Below are 18,885 nucleotides of genomic sequence, written 5' to 3' on the forward strand. Positions count from 1 at the left end.
TTATTTTTGAAACATGCATGAACTCACATAAATAATTGTAAGAGAAACATGAAAGTCTGCCTCCAGTCTCGCATGCCCCTCCTCACAGCCCCCTCTGCGAGGCGATCCCTGTCAACAGTTTCAAGGGCATTTTACTTTTTACCTTTCAACAAGCATTTACTATTTTTGCCTTTGTAAAATAACCAATAAAGTATATGGACATTTAAAGCTCGTTACCCTGGGAGGTTCCTGGGCTTAGTGAATTCACGAATGATGAGCAGGGGTGTGATGGCAAATTAGCCAGCCCCTTGCATGGGAAAGAGGGAAGGAAAGCTGGGATGAATGGGCCTGCCCGAGCTGACCACATCCTCAGGTCTGGGAGAAAAGGAACCCCTTAGGATAGTTTGAGGCTGGCTTCCTGGATTTTCTCCACTGTCTGCTGACATGTCAATGGGTAGATACAGGGCAGGAAAGAAACGGTCTGTGTTGGGGAGAGTAGTGGACATGCAAAACATAAACCTTTGTGTGGTAGGTGTCTCTGTGGTGTGTGTATGAGTATGAAATAAAAGATGCAGGTCACTGCATTGGTGCAAATCGGTGTGTGCAGCTGTTCGTGTGTGCACATGTGGACCTGCAGGTCAATGGGAGGTCAGTGTGCACAGCTGTGTGTGTGTCTGGGTGAGGGTCCTCTTCCCCCACCCCCACCCCACCCAAAGGCCCCTCCATAGGGAACACATCATCTGGGAAGCGAGGAAGGCTGGGTGCTGTGCTATGCATCCTGTGCCCTTTGAGAGCGGCATCTGGAAGAGAGCTGAATACACTTACCGAACAGGGACCAGGAAGCCAGGGTCCAGAGCACAAAGCCCATGCAGGCCAGTTGGAGAAGCAAAGGTTAACAGACTCGCTACATATAATTCATAATGGGGAGGTTATAACTGCTGTCAAAGGGCATTTGGGAGAGCGAGAAATTAGTTCCTACAAGGTGGGTTCAGGAGAAGCATAGTTTTGAGCTGGGCCTTGAAGGACGGGAAGAATTCCTACCATTGTGATGTAGGGCCCATCAGAAATAAAGGACTGTGTGAGCAAAGGTTTGGGGCAGAGATGGGCAGGGAGTGTCCAGAAATGGTAAATGTTCTGGTATAGCTAGAAGCAAGGGTACATGGCAAGAGAGGGGATAAAAGATGGGGCTGGAAGGATCAGCTGGAACCTTGACTGCCACACAGATCTTGGGCTTTGATCTAGAGGTGGTCGAGAGTCAGTTATTGTCTTTGAGCAGGAAACTCAGGATGATGTCTGTTTGAAGGCAGGAGTATGGGGCTGAATGGCGGTTGGGAAAGTCCAAAGTTAAGGTGAGAAGCCAAGGAGGCTATTCCAGTGTCCAGGTGAGAGGTGGAGGTGACCAGGGAAACAATGGGGAAGAGACACAGCGGAGGGAGGTCACAGGGCTGCAGTCACTGGGTCGTGGTTTCCACCCGGCTTCCACCTGGTTGAGAAAGAGGGTGACATTGAGATCTAGTTTCTGGGGAGGATAGTAATGCCACTAGTCGGGAGATGATGAGATATGCTGATGAGGTACGATGATGAGATACGATGAGCTGGGAAAATGATGAGATGTGGCCAGGGCAAGCATGTGAGTTGACCAGCAAGCTGTAGAGAAAAACAGGATTAAAACTTAGGAGAAAGGTCAGAGCTAGAGATTTAGACTTAGGAGATGGGTGCACAGAGGTGGTAGCTGAAGTCCTGGGAGCAGATGAGTCACCCAAGGAGGCAAGATCAAAAAAAGCCCAAGGGAGAGCACAGTTGGGGCAGGAAGAAGAGGCAGCATCCTTGAGGACATGGGCTCAGGGAAGCCAGGCAAGTGCGAGGCTACAGAGAGGCTGTGGCCAGCAGCCTCCACCGTTCGGAGGTCAAATGGAAGGAGAGCTGAGAAGAGCACGTCGACTTGGGTGATTTGGGTCTCCATTGGGGGTGCAGTCTCAGGACAAGGAGATGTCCAAGAAGTAGGCAGAGAAGGAAGGTCACCTTTTTCAAGAAGTGGGTAGGAGGAGAGAAGTAGAGATATTGGATGGAACGTGAGGGGAAGGTGGTCAGGGAGCGGATGCTTGAGGAGATTCTTGTTTTATTTTAGAGTAACGGATGAGCACTTGAACCTGGTTGTAGTTTAAGGGGAAGAAGTGTGAGTGGGTAGAGAGAGAGGTAGATGTTAATTCAAAGATGAGAGAGAAGGACAATGGGTACAGGAAGTCTCCAGAAAGAGGTACAGGAGGGGAAAAGATTAGGACAGAGATGAGAATGCATTGTCAGTAGGAGGTGATTGGCTGGACCATCATGGTGGCAGCATTTGAAAGAGTGGTGGGAGGGAAGAACTGAGTGGAGGAACGTGGACAGACTCAGAAGGACAGGCTTCCCTTGGAGCTGTAAGATGGGCTGCTGCGTAGAACCCGGACTCCCGGTGGAGATGGAGCAGCAAGCCCAGCGGGGGGAGCAGGAAGTGCTGGCCCAGGAAGGAAATTTTTGTGTTCCTGGTCTCTTCCAGCCCTCTGCTCCTTCCACATGATTGGAGGCACTCTCAGACCTCACCCTGCCTCAGCCACACTATTTTTGTTGAGTGACCAGATCTTGGCACCCCAAGCCCGCAGCAAGACTCTCCCCTGTTCTCCCTCTCCAACATGCAGCCTCCTCACCGGTTCTCATCCACCCCATTCTTGGGATTTAATTCTCAAGTCTAAGGCAGGAAATATTTTACCTGCTTGCAGTGAAAAAATCAAAAGCAAGGGGCTGACCCTATAGGCTAGTAGTTAAGTTCAGTGCGCTCTGCTTTGGCGGCCTGGGTTCACTTCCCCGGCACCAACCTACACCATTTGTCAGCAGCAATGCTGTGGCAGCAACGCACATACAAAATAGAGGAAGATTGGCACAGATGTTAGCTCAGGGTGAATCTTCCTCAGCAAACAAAACAAAACAAAACAAAAAAAACCCCAAGAGCTATAAATTCCCTAAATGGGGATATTGAAAACCTTGAAGATAGGCTTTTTGTAGTAGTGTTTAAAAATAAATCTGAATCGTGAACTGGATGTGAGAGGTTACACACAACCTACAAGCCTGGCCAGAGAACAAGGGTGAGTCAAGCATGGCATGTCCACTGGTGGAGGAGGGCGGGCAGCATGGTGCTGGGCATGAACCAGCACTCCGTAAACAGAGGCCCTATTGCCATTGTTCTTGTGCAGCCAGGAAAACATTTACACAAAATGTTTATCGTAGTAAATGATAGTTACTTAGTTAAACCAGCATAACGACGAGAAACTAAAGGAAATTGACCAAAATGCTTAATAGTCATTATCTTGGGTTGGATAAGATTGTATGTGAGTGATTTTCTTCTCTTTCGTATTTTCCAAAGTTTCTGTGATAAGCATGTGTTGCCTTAAAATTGTTTTATCGAAGTATAACACACACACACAGAAAAAGGTACAAAAAGTAAATGTCCAGCTCAGTTATCAGTTATCACAAAGCAAAGCCTACGCAACTGCCATCCTCATGAAGAGCTGGGACGTTGCCAACTCCTGCTCCCTCCCAATCCCCTATCACCTCCCCTTCTCCAAAGGGAACCAGTCTCCTGACTTCTAACTCAATAGGTCAATACTGCCTGTTTTCCAACTTTGTATATGAAAGTATACAGTGTGTATAGTTTGTGCCTGGTGTCTCTCACTCAACGTTGTGTTTGTGAGATTCAGCTATGACCAGTCATTCATCTTATCTCTGTAGAGTATTTCATTATCTCTATATATGTATCACTACGTATGCATCTCACAATTCTTGTGTCCATTCCACTTTCGATAGACATTTGGTGGGGCTGTGACAAATGGTGCATCTATGAGATTCTTATACATGTCTCTTGATGCATGTATGCGTGTATTTCTGTTGGATATAAGCCTAGGAGTGGAATTGGTAGGTCATAGGATGTGCATATGTTCAACTTCCATAGATAATGCCAACTGTTACCCAAAGTGGCTGTGCCAGAGGAGGTACCCATGAGTGTGGGAGAGCTCCCAGTGCCCCATACCCTCGCCAACACTTGGTATTGTTTGACTTTCTAATGTTGGCCAGTCTGGCAGTGCAGAGTGATATCTCATTGTGGTTTTAAGTATTCCTTTTTAATTTAAGGCATTAAAAACTTTTTAAAAAATAGGATGCATCCTGATATCACTAGCGGTTTGTTGGGTGCCTGCACCCTAGCAAGCACTCAAAATGTTTGAAGAGGAATAAAAGACCGAATGAATGCTGGATTTCAAGAGTGCTTCTGGATTCCTACATGTGTACCTGTAACATAACCTCTATCTTTGATATGCCTGTGAAATTCAGTGAAATATATTCAGGTATAACCAAGGCTTTTGAGAAGGGCGATATTTCTAAGAAAAATCAGAAGGTGCGGGTAAGATGGTAATCTTTTCTGCCTTTCCTCTACCTCCCCCCGACTTAAGCTGTGGCCACACTGGATCCTCAGGAATGTCCTTGTCTGTATGTCTCTTCCAGGAATGAAGATCTGATTAGCAAGTGTGGAGAAGATGCCCGCATCTACATCACGTTCCAGTACCATCTCATCATCTTTGTGCTCATCCTCTGCATCCCCTCCTTGGGCATCATTTTGCCCATCAACTACAGTGGAACCGTCCTGGGTAGGTGGAGCTCAGGGGGCCCTGGGCCTGGGCCACTAGACCGAAGAGGCTGCCTAGTAGGCGGGGCAGAGCTTGGGTCTTCGGAGTCTAGAAATTTTAATTTTAATTCCACTTCTCAAAATTAGTTACGTCACCTTAGGCAACCTGTGCTTCAGTTCTCTCACATGGAGACTGGAGCCGATACCTCCTTCGTCACAACTTTGCCCAGGGCCTAGCACAGAGCAGGCGTGTAGTAGTAATTCAGTCTGGAACTGAATGTTTATCTGTGACCACACACCGCACCTGGCCAGGTATTTGTGGAGGCCCTTTTATGACATGTGAGCCACTCCCAAGACCCCTGATCCTGATTTCTCCCCGTACTCACTCTGATGGACGCAGACCACAAGTGCAGAATTTGTCTCATAAGATGTCTACCCACACTTTTGACAACAGGGCAAGAACTTTTGACAAAATAACATCGTGAGCGAGGGCTTGGGTTTCAAGGACAGAAAAATCTTGGTTCTCCAAATTTAACCCACATCTACTTCCCAGAAAATACCTTTGCCCAATCTAGCAAGTTATTTCATCTTATATTTGGCAACCCAACCCCCCCAGGCCTCCGGTTCCTCAACTGTCATGGCGCCCGGGAGACAGCGCGTGTGAAGTGCCTGGCACAGTGTTTGATATAGGAGGGACTCAGTGAATAATAGCCAGTAGTTCACTTGGAAGTACAAAGATGGACAGAGGCAGTACAACTAGGTCTTGTAGTATAGCACCTTAAATGCCCAGGTGGCAGCCAGCTGTACCCTGACCGCTCAGGTTTCTGGGCCAGAGGTAGCACATGATATCCACGCCACCAAATAACCACTCTGGAGTAAACAACTTCTGGACCCTGTCTTTCCAGATTCTCCTCCTAAGAGCTAGTGTGTTAGCAATGATCATATAATGCAGGATTTCTAGCCACATTTCATAAAACCTGGAGATGTCTACACCAATGAACTAATGCACTTAGCCAGAAGGATTTACTCTGTCCAAATGAGGCAGCATCACATTTTCTAGAGTTTTGGGTTCTTGTGATTGTTGCCACTGGTGACAGTGTTGCTAATTTCATCATTCCGCTCACAGCGGGTCCCAGGTTCCTTCACTGAGCGTTACCCAGTGTCTATTGTGTGCCGGTTGTGCACTGGGGATGCCACGCCAAAGACTCCGCCTGGCTTCACAGCCAAGGAGCCCCAGTCGGCAGACCCAGGGAGAAGACGAGGCCTCTGCTGTTTTTGTTGGAAGTTGGGGATAAGCTCAGGGAACTAGAAGGAAGAGCAGGACATAGACAAGCATCTCTAGACCCCAGGCATCCATTCAGAAACCTTGAATTCTGGCACCCCACACCAATCAAGGAGCCAGGCTGGAGGTCAGTAATTTTCTTCTCTTTCAGAACCGAATAGTCACTTTGGTCGGACCACCATTGTCAATGTCTCCACAGAGTAGGTACCTGATCCTCTTACCTCTCGTTCTACTGGCTGGGGGCATTGGTGGGGAGAGAAGGTCCAACGTGTGGATCCACCACATGAGCACTGCTTTGCTGATAAGAAAGGCCTGTTTTCTTGGGGAACCCAGGTCTTGAGTGGAATGCCAAGATTTGCATTCTCTTGGTGGGGGAGGACTCTTGGTGCCTCAGTGTCTCCATGTCTGTAATGGGTGGAACTACCCAAACCAGCCACTCCTGAAGACTTGAGAGGATGGTGCTATTTGCTTAATATGTCCAGCTCCCAAGAGGCAAAGACCCTGTAGCTAGTAGAGTTTTAAGGTATTGTTTCCCTGCGCACAGAATAGGTTCAGGTCAACCCTCATATAGTTGAGTGAAGTACAGACCTAATTCCTACAGTGGAGGGACCAAGGAACCACATGACCTGGGTTCATCAGCCAACCCAATTGGCGGCCAAATCCATTTGTACTGAGCCAGAGGTGGCCCTGTTGGTCCATGCTGAGCAAACCGGCCCACCAGGTGTCTTGGCTGGGCTTGGCCGACTTCCTGACAGAGTTGAAGCAGCAGTTCCAGAAGGTGTGAGGGGGGTCTGCATACTCCTGCCCCACCCCCTCTCCCCCCACCCCTGCCCCTGCACCCCTGCAATCCCCCAAACTCCGAAACCAGCAGAATGGGACCATGGCATCCTCTCACCTCCCCTTTCAGCCAACTCCTCCCCAGGGGTGCTGCTAACACCAGAGCAGAGGTTATGACCTTCTTCCTGGGCCGGCCACTGGTGCAAGGGGCCTACCGCTGCCCTCCAAGAAGTGGATTTTAAAAGGGCAGCAAAGAGCCCTCCACGTCCACAAATCCATACTGGCAGAGAGCTAGAATGTTCCTTAGAGACCCCGTCACCTTGCCCCCTCTGAGGAAACTGAGGATCGAGGCCTCTAGCGGGAGGGGGGATGGTAGGTGAAACGTCAGGTCTTGGGACCAGTGGTGAGGAGATATTTTGAACAAGGCAGCCTTTCTCTCCTCTAATGCACCAAATAAGGTGGGCCCTATTTCTGAACAGTCCTCCTGGCCAGATGCCTTGGGACAGCATCACGTGAGCCCAAAGCCCAAGCGGCACCTCTCTTCCTACCCAGGGGAGGCAGAGCAAGTCACCGGGCCTGCCTTCCTCTGGGCCCACATATGACCCTAGAGTCCCTCACCACAGAGGTGGGGTGGTCCTGCCGCCTGGCTTGCTGGGCAGTGGTGGGGGCCTGAGCTGTGGCCACTGGTGCACGATGTAGCAGTGCAGAGTCGAGGCGCTCCTGCAGCTCTGGGCTCACCTCTCAGCGCTGCCACCACAAGGAGTGACTTGGGCAGGTCACCTGCCACTCTGGCCCTCTTTTCCCCATGGATAAAATGAAGATAGTCAGAGTACCACCCTCACATGGTGGAGAGTCTAGTGGGAAAATGTACATAAAGCATCTGGTCCCACCCTGGGTCTGGCATATAGTAAGCACTCAACGAATGTTAGCCTTTAGTAGTGGGACTGGGCCATCCGCTTCTTACCACCGCCACCCCCTTCCAAGGTGCTAGAGTGTCTGGTGGACTGTCTTGAGCCACCTGAATGTCCAGGAGGGACATGAGTGGTCAGGGGAGAATGTGGGTGGGAGAGGGTGGTCAGGGCAGACTGTGGGGGGAGAGGGTGGTCGGGGGGACTGTGGGGGGAGAGGGTGGTCAGGGGGGACTGTGGGGGGAGAGGGTGGTCGGGGGAGACTGTGGGGGGAGAGGGTGGTCAGGGGGGACTGTGGGGGGAGAGGGTGGTCGGGGGGGACTGTGGGGGGAGAGGGTGGTCGGGGGGGACTGTGGGGGGAGAGGGTGGTCGGGGGGGACTGTGGGGGGAGAGGGTGGTCGGGGGAGACTGTGGGGGGAGAGGGTGGTCAGGGGAGACTGTGGGGGGAGAGGGTGGTCAGGGGGGACTGTGGGGGGAGAGGGTGGTCAGGGGAGACTGGGGGGAGAGGGTGGTCAGGGGGGACTGTGGGGGGAGAGGGTGGTCAGGGGGGACTGTGGGGGGAGAGGGTGGTCAGGGGGGCCTGTGGGGGGACAGCGTGGTCAGGGGAGACTTTCAGGGGAGAGGGTGGTCAGGGGAGACTGTGGAGGGCGAGCATGGTCTCACTGCTCCTGTCTTGTTCCTGGCAGGAGTAACTTGCTCTGGCTGCACAGCTGCTTCTCCTTCTTATACTTCCTCACCAACTTCATCTTCATGACTCATCACTGCTTAGGGTTTGTGCCCAAGAAGAGGCACCAGGTGAATAAGTGACAAGAGCTACCGCAACTGCTCCCTCCCAGCTAGAGCCTGTCCCACCGGGACCATCCCACTCCCAGGCACAGAGGCATCCCAGCTTAGCACCTTCTGCACGTGTGGGCTGCAGTCTCCCCCGAGCAGGACAAGCCTCCTCCCCTAGCACCTGCCCCCCACCCCACAGTCCTGGTGGTTAAACCCCTGAAACCCTTACAGACTGGTTGGTAAGTAGCTATTCCCTGGTGCCTCCTGCTGCCCTGGCCTCTCCCAAGGACCCCTGGACCTCCCCACCACCTGCAAACTAGAGGGTTAGCAAACCCTAGACCAGTAGGCAACCTCCATCCTAAGTGATCAATGCTCCCTGCCGAACCACTGGGTGAATATTTTGACTAGCCTTGACCATTCCCACTACACCCAAGCTCCTTGCCCTTCCACAGTCTTTCTGAGGTCAGAGACCCCAGCTCCTGCCCCCATGCATCCATACTGTCTCGGTTTGGCTTACCCACACCCCACCTCCCATGCAGATCATGAGACAAGGATTTGAGTAGCATTTGCTTATTTGGGAGGTGATCCGAGGAAGGACCCCTAGCGGGGTGGGAAGTGGGACTGGAAGAGAGGACCCACAGCCAGTGGGCCAGCAGGCAGATAGAGGGAGCGGTAAGGAACAGCTTGCCACTGGGGGCAACCGGTGCTTTATCCGCTAGCGCTCTGGGAATCGGAGTAGAACATGCACCGGACAGTCGTCCCAGCCTAGTGGGTGGCAGTGAGGGGCATTTTCCCACCACTCCCTGTCCATCACTGGTTGAGGGCTGCATCTGGGGCCTTTAACTCTTCTCCACTTCTTGCTCTGCGCGTGGGCTGAGCTCACTCCTAAGACCCAAAAGAGTGCCCAGGCAGTCCCGATGTTTGAAGTGTGCCAGGCGCCTTTGGGGTGTAGATATGAGCGCCTAGGGGCCCCGGGTGGGCACCACAAGGGAAGGGGCATGCAGGCTGTCCACGTTCTGGTGGGGAAGGGAAACAGTGAAGAGGAACATCCTTGGCTCCTGTCCTCGGCCTTTCAAAGGTCCAGTGGAGTGGGATCCGCTCCTTCAAGGCCATCCATCCTAAAGGACCCATTCACTTTACCCTACCCCAGAACCCAAATCCACATACCCCTGAAAGGTTACCCTGAATGCTTCAGCCTGCCTGGCGTGGCACACGTGACCAGTCTGGACTCCAGCTACTTCAGCTTTCCTTCTTGTCACCAGAAGCTTCTGCCAAGACTCCCTTCTCTTGGAGCACAGTGTCTCAAGTTTCCCACCCTGAGGTGATGGCTCAGGGAGACATTTCCCATTCACAGAAGTTTGAAAGGCCTTCTCCATCCCCTCCCCAGAGTCTAGCTCGGCTCCCCACTCCCCTGCCCCGTCTAACGTTAGGGACAGCCCCAGTGATGTGGCACTGACTTCTCGTGGAACAGTGGAGTTGCAGGGAGACCAGAATCATTGTGGGGCCATGTGGTCAGCAAGAGAGCGTGAGCGGTCCTTGCTGGTCATGGAACTCTGGTCCTCCACCCTGGGCCTATCTGCAGCTGCTGGCTCTCTTCCTTGACCACAGCCATCCATGGCAGGGGGCCCACAGTGGATGGGGAGGGGACACAGAGAATAACAGAGACACGGTTTGCCTACCTGCAGCTGCTGGCCTCAGGGACACAGGCCAGGGAAGCTGGCACTTGGCTTACCCAGCCAGGAGGCAGCCTGGTGTGAATAGAAGGCCTACTCCAGAAGGTTCTGGGCCACCCAAAGACTCAGACATCCAGGAGTCCTGTGTGAGCATAGTCTTCTTTCTCCATTTGCCCTCCCCACCTAGGTCACAAGGACACTGATGATCACCTATGTCCCTACGGACATCGAAGACCCAGAAATCATCATTAAGCATTTTCAGTAAGTGGGTTGGGTGGGCTGGGGCACTGATTGCCTCCTCTTAGGAGCCCTGCCTGGACCCTCGTGTGGGCAGTGTGTTGGCACAGGCCAGCGGGGTGAGACACACCCCAGGCGGTGGCTTCCCTGGACTTGGCTCAGGATCAGCCTTGCAGAATGGGGGATACCCTGGGGCTGGAGCAGGGTTTCTGAAGTAAGGGATTTCCTGCACGGCATGGGTGTGATGGGGCGGGGCGGGGTGCTAATTTTCCTTTCCCCTGTTGCTCCAACTGCAGAGCCCAGGGAGCTCCTGGGCCACAGTTTTCTAGAGCAGGTCATCTTGTGACATCTTTTGTGATCCAAGTTCGTAGCCCAGGAGCTAATTATCTCTCTATGAGCAGCAATTTCCAGCTCTGCTCCCTGGCCCTGTTCAGGGTCATCTGAAAAGGATGTGGCGAATCTCAGATTACCAGGGAGCAACCCTGAAGTTCAGCCTTAGGAGCAAGGGATGGATTCTCCCGTCTAAGAACCAGGAACCATGGGCAGCTGAACCGCCCAGCCCTGTGGGCTCCAGCTCTGGGCGGGGGCTGGGGTGGCACATCTGCAGCCCCACAGGCTGGCTCAGCATCCATGTTTGTGGCTGCAGCGAGGCCTATCCTGGGTGTGTAGTGACCAGAGTCCACTTCTGCTATGACGTCAGGACCCTGATCGAATTGGATGATCAGAGGTGAGGCTGCAGTGGGGCCTGTCTGGATCTGGGGCGGGGGTATAAGGGGAGGAGATGGCTCTGCTGGCCCCTGACCACAAGATCCTTCTCTGCGTTGGCCCCCGGCTGACAGGCGCCATGCGATGCGAGGCCGGCTCTACTACACCGCCAAGGCCAAGAAGAGGGGCAAGGTGATGATCAAGGTCCACCCCTGCTCCCGCGTGTGCTTCTGCAAGTGCTGGACCTGCTTCAAAGAGGTAACTGGCACGGGCCTCGGGGGACACGGCAGAGGAGGCGCTGGGGCACTGGGTCTCCAGGCTCTGTCCAGGGATCGGGGCAGTGCCCCTTGCCCACACCCTCGGGCCCCAGGCCCCATTCGAGTCTGCTCCAGCGCCTAGCGCCTCCTTTCCTGTCCGTCTATCCTGCCTCCCTGGTGAACACATAGAGGAGCTGAAGGCTTTCTTGGGGCCACCTCCAGAGTGACCCAGGGGGCCTTGCTCCTGCCCCCTTCTGGTCTTGGATGGGAGAACCAGGGAGAACACAACAGGCTGCCGTAAGCTGCCAGGCCTCACGTGTTCAAAGAGCTAGGACAGGAACATTTGACGGCAATGGGTTCCATCTTATTACCCAACCACTGTGGCTTGAAGGAGGCCTCAAGACTTGAACATCTGCTGCAGGGCAGCACTGGACTCTAGTCAGTCGAGAAAAATTTTCCCTTTCCTGAAAATGCTGCAAAGGCATTCTGTCCCTCCCCTGGAGTCCACTCCAAGTCCAGAAGCCCCCTCCACCCCCGCAATGCCCACTTTCCCCAGATCTAAGAGCAGGGAGCTGATTTTGGAGTCCTAGCCTCTTCTCGTTCTAGAGTTGGGATCTTGGAGCCCACCTGGGGTCCTGAGCCCTTTGCCAGGCTTCTAAGGGAGCTGGAGATGGAAGCAAGGCCTCATGCCCACTGCCCCCGGGGCTGCTGAGTGGAGAGAGGCCTCATGTCCAGGTGACGCCTTCCTGGAGGTCTGGCCTCATCAACTCTGAGGGCCACATCTCGCCCCAGGTAGATGCAGAGCAATATTATAGTGAGCTGGAGGAGCAGCTGACGGACGAGTTCAATGCCGAGCTCAACCGCGTTCGGCTGAAGCGTCTGGACCTGATCTTTGTCACCTTCCAGGATGCCAGGATGATGAACCAGTGAGTATGAGGGCTAGTGGCTTGCTGTGCCCTGTCCAGCCCCAAGAGAGGGCCTCTGCTTCTCTGAAACCATCCTTTTTCACCCCCATTCCAGCCAAAGGGAAGAGGAGAGAGAGCCTCCCTCAGTTTGCCATAGTCTGACCTCCCCTCAACCTCTCCATGCTCCTCACAGGCAGCCGCCATCTTGCTTCCCAGATCATGGCCACATCTGTTCTCCCCCAGCTGCCAGGCTCGGCTTGTCTCCAGAGATGCCCAGGCCCTTCACTCCTCACTTTCATGTGTCCTTGCTTCAGCACAATGGTGGTCAGAGTAGCCTTTGACCTCTTGGTTCCTCTTCCAGGATAAGAATATCCATTTTCATCCCTCATTACACATCACCCTTTTCCTCACCACAAGTGACAGAATCCAAGCAGAGAAGCCTTGCTTGCCATTTCTCCTCTCCTGCTGTAGGCCTCCTCCAATTCATAGCCTTACAGCTTCCTCTCTCCTCTGCCCCAGCCTCCAGCAGCCCCACCTTGATAGGGACTGGATTAGGTCCACTCTGGAATGTTCTGGAAGAATCCTTAGGACTGGGTCAAATAGATGAGAGCCCCAGAATCAGTCTCTTGAGGATGATGGGGGTCCTTCTCTCCCTGAGAGAGCCTGATCATGCACAACACTCTGTCCTTGCCCACTCCAGCCCTACAAAAGAACAGTGGAACAGCCTAGAATTTAGTTGCAAACAACTGTGTGCAATTTTGCAAGTCATTTACACTGTCAAATTTCTTATCCTTCAGATTTGGTTACTTATCTCTTCCCTTCCACCTCCCAGAGAGTTAAGAAGGGATATGTGTTCTATAAAACATGTTTAGTGTGCATCTTATATAAAACAGTACACCTAAATAAGACAATACTCTTTATTTTCTGACTTGCTGTCACTTGGTAGAGAGGATCTGAGGCTTAATTACAGCACGAGCGTGAATTGGAAGACCGAAGACTGGGCTCCAGGGTCAGCACCTGCCCCTCGTGGGTTGTGTCTTCAGGCGCCTCAATTTAGTAATCTGTGCAACTGGGATTCTATTAATCGCCACTTAGCACAGTGTCGGGCATACAGAAAGAACTCAATAATTGGTAGCTATTGATATTAAGAGGAGGCTGAAATTAGTGCTCCCCTGTCAACCTCAAAGAAAGAGCATGTCTTTGTGCTATCACTGCTGTTAAGGAAAAAGACATTAACTGAGAACCGTCTGGTCCCCTCCCTTCCTGGACAGCGCCTGCCTCTAATGCCCCTTTCCTCCAGCCACGAGGCCTTAGGAACTGCCCACCTCTAATGTCCTGGGAGACATATCCAAGGCTTCAAAAATCCCCAGAAAGTGGATGTGGGACAGCCACCGTAGCCCTGGGACCCTGGCATGGACCCCCTCAGCTAGTCATCCTCACCCCAAGAGCTCTGTCTCTTCCTCCCATCTCTGCAGCGTCCGGGAGGATTACAAATACATCCAGTGTGGTGTACACCCCCAGCAGTCTTCGGTGACCCCCATCGTCAAAAACTACCACTGGAGGGTCACCCGCGCCCCACACCCCAAGGACATTATTTGGTAAGCCCCCTCTGTCCCTCCCCTCTCCTTCGAGCTCCTCTGAGACTGAAGAAGGCAACAGGACAGAAAAGGAATCAGGGCCTGTTCTCCAATTCATTGCCCACCTATGGCCACTGCTGGGCTGGACCACATCCTCTCCTAAGCACCACAGCCTCTGCCCATCCCCAAGCCCGCCCCACCACAAGTGTGGAAGGCACCCAACTCCTGGGGAAAAGGTTTTCCTGTAGAAAGAACTCAGATCGATTTTCTGGCTCACCTGTGGGATATATTCAGAGCCTTTACATATGGTGTGACTGAGGGGATGGTCCAGGGCCCACTGGATGCAGGTCTGGGCCCACAGGGATGAATTAGACCTGGACAGCCTGAGTCCACGGCTGGCATGCAGGAAACAGCACGTGGGCTCTGTTTAAGTGCTGGGACCCGAGCTCCTGAGTGCGTCTCCCCCCTCCATCTCTCCTCAGGAAGCACCTGTCGGTCCGCTGCTTCCACTGGTGGGCCCGCTTCATCGCGATCAACACCTTCCTCTTCTTCCTCTTCTTCTTCCTCACCACGCCTGCCATCATCATCAACACCATCGACATGTACAACGTCACCCGCCCCATCGAGAAGCTGCAGGTGCCTCCGCGGCTCAGGCCAGGCATGGGGGCCCCAGGGAGATGAAGGAAGAACTCAGGCGAGGATGGGATGGGGGCCCACTGGCACGCAGTGCCAGAGCCATGGAATTAAACATGGAGGAGGTGGCCGTGGTGTAAATGGTGGTATAGAGTTTCCTTTGTTCTAAGAGGGATGAATGCGAGCATTGCCCATCTTAGGGACTGGGGCTGGAGAGGAAAGGGAGAATGGGGGAGCCGCAGGCAGGTTCTGGGGTGTATTTGAAGGGGATGAGTGGTCCAGTCAAATGCGAGCTCGGAGGTCTTCCTTACGTTGGGCCACCCTAGAGCCCGCTAAAGGTACAAAAGATGCAGCAGAGGGTGTGGCTGGTGTGACAGCTCTGTTCTCCCACGTTCTCTAGAGTTGGGGTGCCTGAGTGGAGGGATAGGGTTGAGGGTGGGGAAGAGTGAGTTAAGTTCCAACACAGCTCTCCGAGAGAAGTGGGACCTCCAGATCTGTCTCCACTTCCCTCACTTCCAGACACACCCACTCCAGGCTCTGAGCACCTGGCCCTGCAGGAGCCATCCCTGGAGGCAGAGGATGCTTCGTACTCACTGGGAGTTCAGAGGAGCTGAACTGGCCAATTTCTAAATTTTGTAGTCTCAGGGCTGTTATAATGGGCCTGCTTCCATGTTGTCCCCATCCCTATTCCCAACACACACACACACACACATGCATGTGCTCGCGTGCCACTTCTGCTGCTTATTTTTGCCCACCTGTGTCAGCCACAGCTCCCTGGAGATTCTGCCTTCACATCCTCCCTCATTTCCGCCGCTTCTCACACAACATCACAATAAAGGCAGTGTCATCTCCCTGAGGTATGAGACATGAGTGACAGCAGCTGGCTCTGGCCTTAGGGTGGACTCACTGCGGGAAGCCCTGGCTGCCTCCACAGTGACCTTGGCATTGAAGGCCTATACCCCTCGGGGATGCTGCTTGACTTTGGGGTATCAGTCTCTGCCTGCCCCCAGCCAGGCAGATCCCTGACCCAAGAAGGCAGGTGAGAAAGGCTGCCCATTGTGCAGCCTCAGGGAACCAGGCGTGCCTTGGGACTGAGCTGAAGGAGAAGAGGCCAGGAAGGTGGGAGAAGGCCGAGGGGGCCCAGAGGCGAAGGAGTGCTTCTTGCATTGATGTCTCTCTCTCCTCCTCTGCTCTGCCCCTGCAGAACCCAATTGTGACCCAGTTCTTCCCCTCCCTGATGCTGTGGGCCTTTACGGTGATATTGCCTCTGATTGTCTACCTGTCTGCCTTCCTCGAGGCCCACTGGACCCGGTGAGCTGCTCTTCACCAAGCCCCTTCCCGCGCCCCAGCCTGGTGCTCAGGTCTCCCATGTGGCATATGGAATGGAAGTGATATGGGATGGCTTTTTTTTTTTTAATATATATACGTATTTTTTAAATTGGCACCTGAGCGAACGACTGTTGCCAATCTTTTTTTGTTTTTTCGCTTTTTCTCCCCAAATCCCCCCAGTACATAGTTGAATATTTTTTTAGTTGTGGGTCCTTCTAGTTGTGGCATGTGGGACGCCGCCTCAGCATGGCCTGATGAGCAATGCCATGTCCACGCCCAGGATCCGAACTGGCAAAACCCTGGGCCGCCAAAGCGGAGTGCACGAACTTAACCGCTCGGCCACGGGGCCGACCCCTGGGATAGCTTTGATAGCTGAAACCATCCCAAAAGAGGGGACTGGGTTGTCTCTGTGCCTCTGGCCTCAGGGATGCTGAGATGGGGCCACCATTCAGGGGATGTGGGGCCAAAACCAAGCCCTCCTTGGCCTTCTTTCTTAGCTGGCAGCCATGCACTGAGGGGATGGAGCTGCAGGCAGAGACAGGCGGTGCCCGGAACTCCAGGCAGAGGGCACAGCATGAGAGGGAGAGAGCAAGACTTGTCTGGAGAACAAGAGAAGAGAAGGCTGCTATGACCTCGTCAGAGGAGCCATGAGCTCAGTCTGAGTGTACACCCAAGTAGCCCACACAGTGCCCCCATTTTAAACAATCGGGAGCAGTTTCCCATTCGTTAGCCCTAATAGTTCCATGGTGGGAGCTAACTGGGTAGAAAGCGTTTATCATATCCTGAGGCAGGTGGACCTGCTTTGGCCTGAAGGCTGCGTGGGTCTCAAAAGTTATTTCCTGTACCAAGTTCCTACCATCCTACCAGGCAGTAAGCCAGAAGGTTTGTCTTAACAGAAATCCCTACTGTGTTTGCCTCTGGCCCAGGACAGGGCTTTTGTTGATTATTGAAACTCCGCAGTCATTCTGGTAATGTCCCTTTAACAGAGATGTCAAGTATATGGCACATGTGTGCCCTGTCTCCCCTTCCTGTGCCCAGGGCAGACATCACTAGTTGATCGTGCTGTTCTTTCCCGCTGCTCACAGCCTCAGCACAGCTCACAGTGCTCCATGGAGATGGCATTGGTTTGCACTATTAAACCAATTTTCTAAGCCAGGTAGCTGTCTCTCTCTTCTTCTTCATTCTGTAGTTAAGCTTTTGGTTCTTATCATGTCTCTGTTTGTTTCCTTCTAGATCAGGTCAGAATCTGATCATAGTGCACAAGTGCTACGTCTTTCTGGTGTTCATGGTGGTCATTCTGCCCTCTATGGGACTGACCAGGTACCTCACCTCCAATTATCCCTCCGCTCAGCCAGGTTCACCCTAGAGTTGGAACCTCCCCTTTCAGATACCATAGGCATACCTGTAGTTGCTGCAAATTCATTCCTCAACTGACAGTCCAGTGCCTGTCATGAGCCTAGCATGACCTAGGTATCATGCGAGCTCTGTCAGCCATGAACTCTGCCATCAAAGGGCTCATCATCCAGTTGGGGCAATAAGCCATGCCTCCCAGCTAACTGACAGCCCAAGGTGGGGAACACTCAGCCAAGGTGCAGTAGAAACTGAGACAAGGGAGAGAGTGCTGTGGGGGAAATGGCTGGCAAAGGTTTGCTGGCCTTGAGCTGAAAGGCCAAAAGGTTAGGGGCAGGGGTGGCCCAGCATTAACAAGGAAGAGAGGCAGCGTGGACTGGCCAACCGGAGTGTTAGGATGCAAGAGTCTTTGGTGATTGGGGAAGGGAGGATGGAAGGCGGGAAGCCAGTCCAAGAGGAATTGAACCCCAGGCCTTGGCTCATCAATTCATTAACTAAAGGGCCTGCCTTCTTCTTGCTTCTAGTTTGGATGTCTTTTTACGCTGGCTCTTTGACATCTACTATCTGGACCAGGCTACCATCAGGTTCCAGTGAGTACTAGAGAGCATGTTCCAGGTGCACCCCCAACGTATACTGGGGCTTCTGTGGGCTCATACCAGGTGGATATGTGTATCCTTTATCGGCTCACATGGGTAGAGATGAATGCATGCAAAACTCCATTAGGCAGCCTTTTAACCTTTCCTGTGCCACAGACCCCTTTGGCAAGCAGGTAAAGCCCAGGGACCCCCTCTCTGAATGAAGTTTTTGCAATAACTGTAAATTCACAGAAAATTGCCCCCCAAAATGTCCTGTGTACCCTCTACCCAGTTTCCTCTACTGGTAACACCTTGCATGACTGTAGCACAATATCACAACCAGGAAGTTGACACTGATACAATCCACAGAGCTTATTCAGATTTTGCCAGTTTTATATATACTCCGAGTAGAGGTCTTTAACTATGCAAAATACCTAGATTACAAAGAAAAGCAATTGTATTGGAATATAGTTATCAAAATATTTTAAAAATCAAACTTGTAACAATCTTTATTAACACATTTAATAACGAGACAATGCCTTTTAAATACAGGCAAGCTAAAGTTACATTTTATTGTTTTAAAGACATCAGTGTGAAAGCGGATGTCACTTAGCTAGAAGAAGAATATGAAATTGGAGTGGGTCGGAGGACCTTGGACAAGGCAACATGCAGGTCATGCTGGACATCCAGCAATTTCGATTTTTTTTGGTTTTAGGGTTTACCAATGTTGAAAACCCAAGTTTTCAAAGATATAATGTCACAAATGACATGCAAGCTTTCATAGCTAGCATTATAGGGCAAGGAGCAGAATTCTCCAAGGTTTCTGCTGCTAACTACAACTGTAATAAGTTGGGGGTGTTTTCTCCCAGGGTGAATGAATTCATCTTTGGCTTGGTCAATATCTTAACACAGTTTGTGTATGAGAAAGGGAAGAATTGTGACTCCATGACTCAACCATGATGCCATCAAGAAATGGTAGTTTTTGAAGGAGTCCTGAAATATGTCCAGAGACTCACGGATTTCTCTTTTCAAGGAAGCTGAGGGAACTGTGTAGGTGCGGGCATTGGCAAGCAACAGACATGCCTGGGTCACCAATGTGAGAACAGGCAGCTTCGTCATTAGGTGGCTGAATAACTCCTACGCAGTTGAAGTTGGCCAGCTACATAAAATACAAGTCTGCAGACAGGAAAATTTCAATCCTGTGGAATTCAGCAGCGTGTCTAATGACTACCATCAATTTGAAGTCGTGATGAGCCTGAATGATATTGTAAGA

At 52.2% G+C, this 18,885-nt stretch overlaps 1 protein-coding gene across 36 annotated transcripts in view; it reads left to right on the forward strand.

Moving 5' to 3' along the window:
* The window catches only part of TMEM63C (transmembrane protein 63C), a 77,940-nt gene that overhangs the window by 47,675 nt on the left and 11,380 nt on the right, over positions 1 to 18,885 (forward strand). For 29 of the 36 annotated variants that reach the window (XM_070250248.1, XM_070250232.1, XM_070250244.1 and 26 more), the window contains 12 exons: positions 4,510 to 4,652; positions 6,064 to 6,112; positions 8,284 to 8,392; positions 10,232 to 10,305; positions 10,928 to 11,008; positions 11,121 to 11,244; positions 12,036 to 12,169; positions 13,624 to 13,746; positions 14,208 to 14,361; positions 15,563 to 15,669; positions 16,921 to 17,007; positions 17,562 to 17,627. In XM_070250248.1, coding sequence (XP_070106349.1) covers positions 4,510 to 4,652; positions 6,064 to 6,112; positions 8,284 to 8,392; positions 10,232 to 10,305; positions 10,928 to 11,008; positions 11,121 to 11,244; positions 12,036 to 12,169; positions 13,624 to 13,746; positions 14,208 to 14,361; positions 15,563 to 15,669; positions 16,921 to 17,007; positions 17,562 to 17,627 — 1,251 coding nt within the window. Of the gene's footprint in view, positions 1 to 4,509; positions 4,653 to 6,063; positions 6,117 to 8,283; positions 8,393 to 10,231; positions 10,306 to 10,927; positions 11,009 to 11,120; positions 11,245 to 12,035; positions 12,170 to 13,623; positions 13,747 to 14,207; positions 14,362 to 15,562; positions 15,670 to 16,920; positions 17,008 to 17,561; positions 17,628 to 18,885 lie in introns of all 36 variants that reach the window. The other 7 variants (XM_070250254.1, XM_070250258.1, XM_070250255.1 and 4 more) reach the window with 1 other exon arrangement.

Source organism: Equus caballus, chromosome 24 (assembly GCF_041296265.1).
Source record: "Equus caballus isolate H_3958 breed thoroughbred chromosome 24, TB-T2T, whole genome shotgun sequence".
NCBI lineage: Eukaryota > Metazoa > Chordata > Mammalia > Perissodactyla > Equidae > Equus > Equus caballus.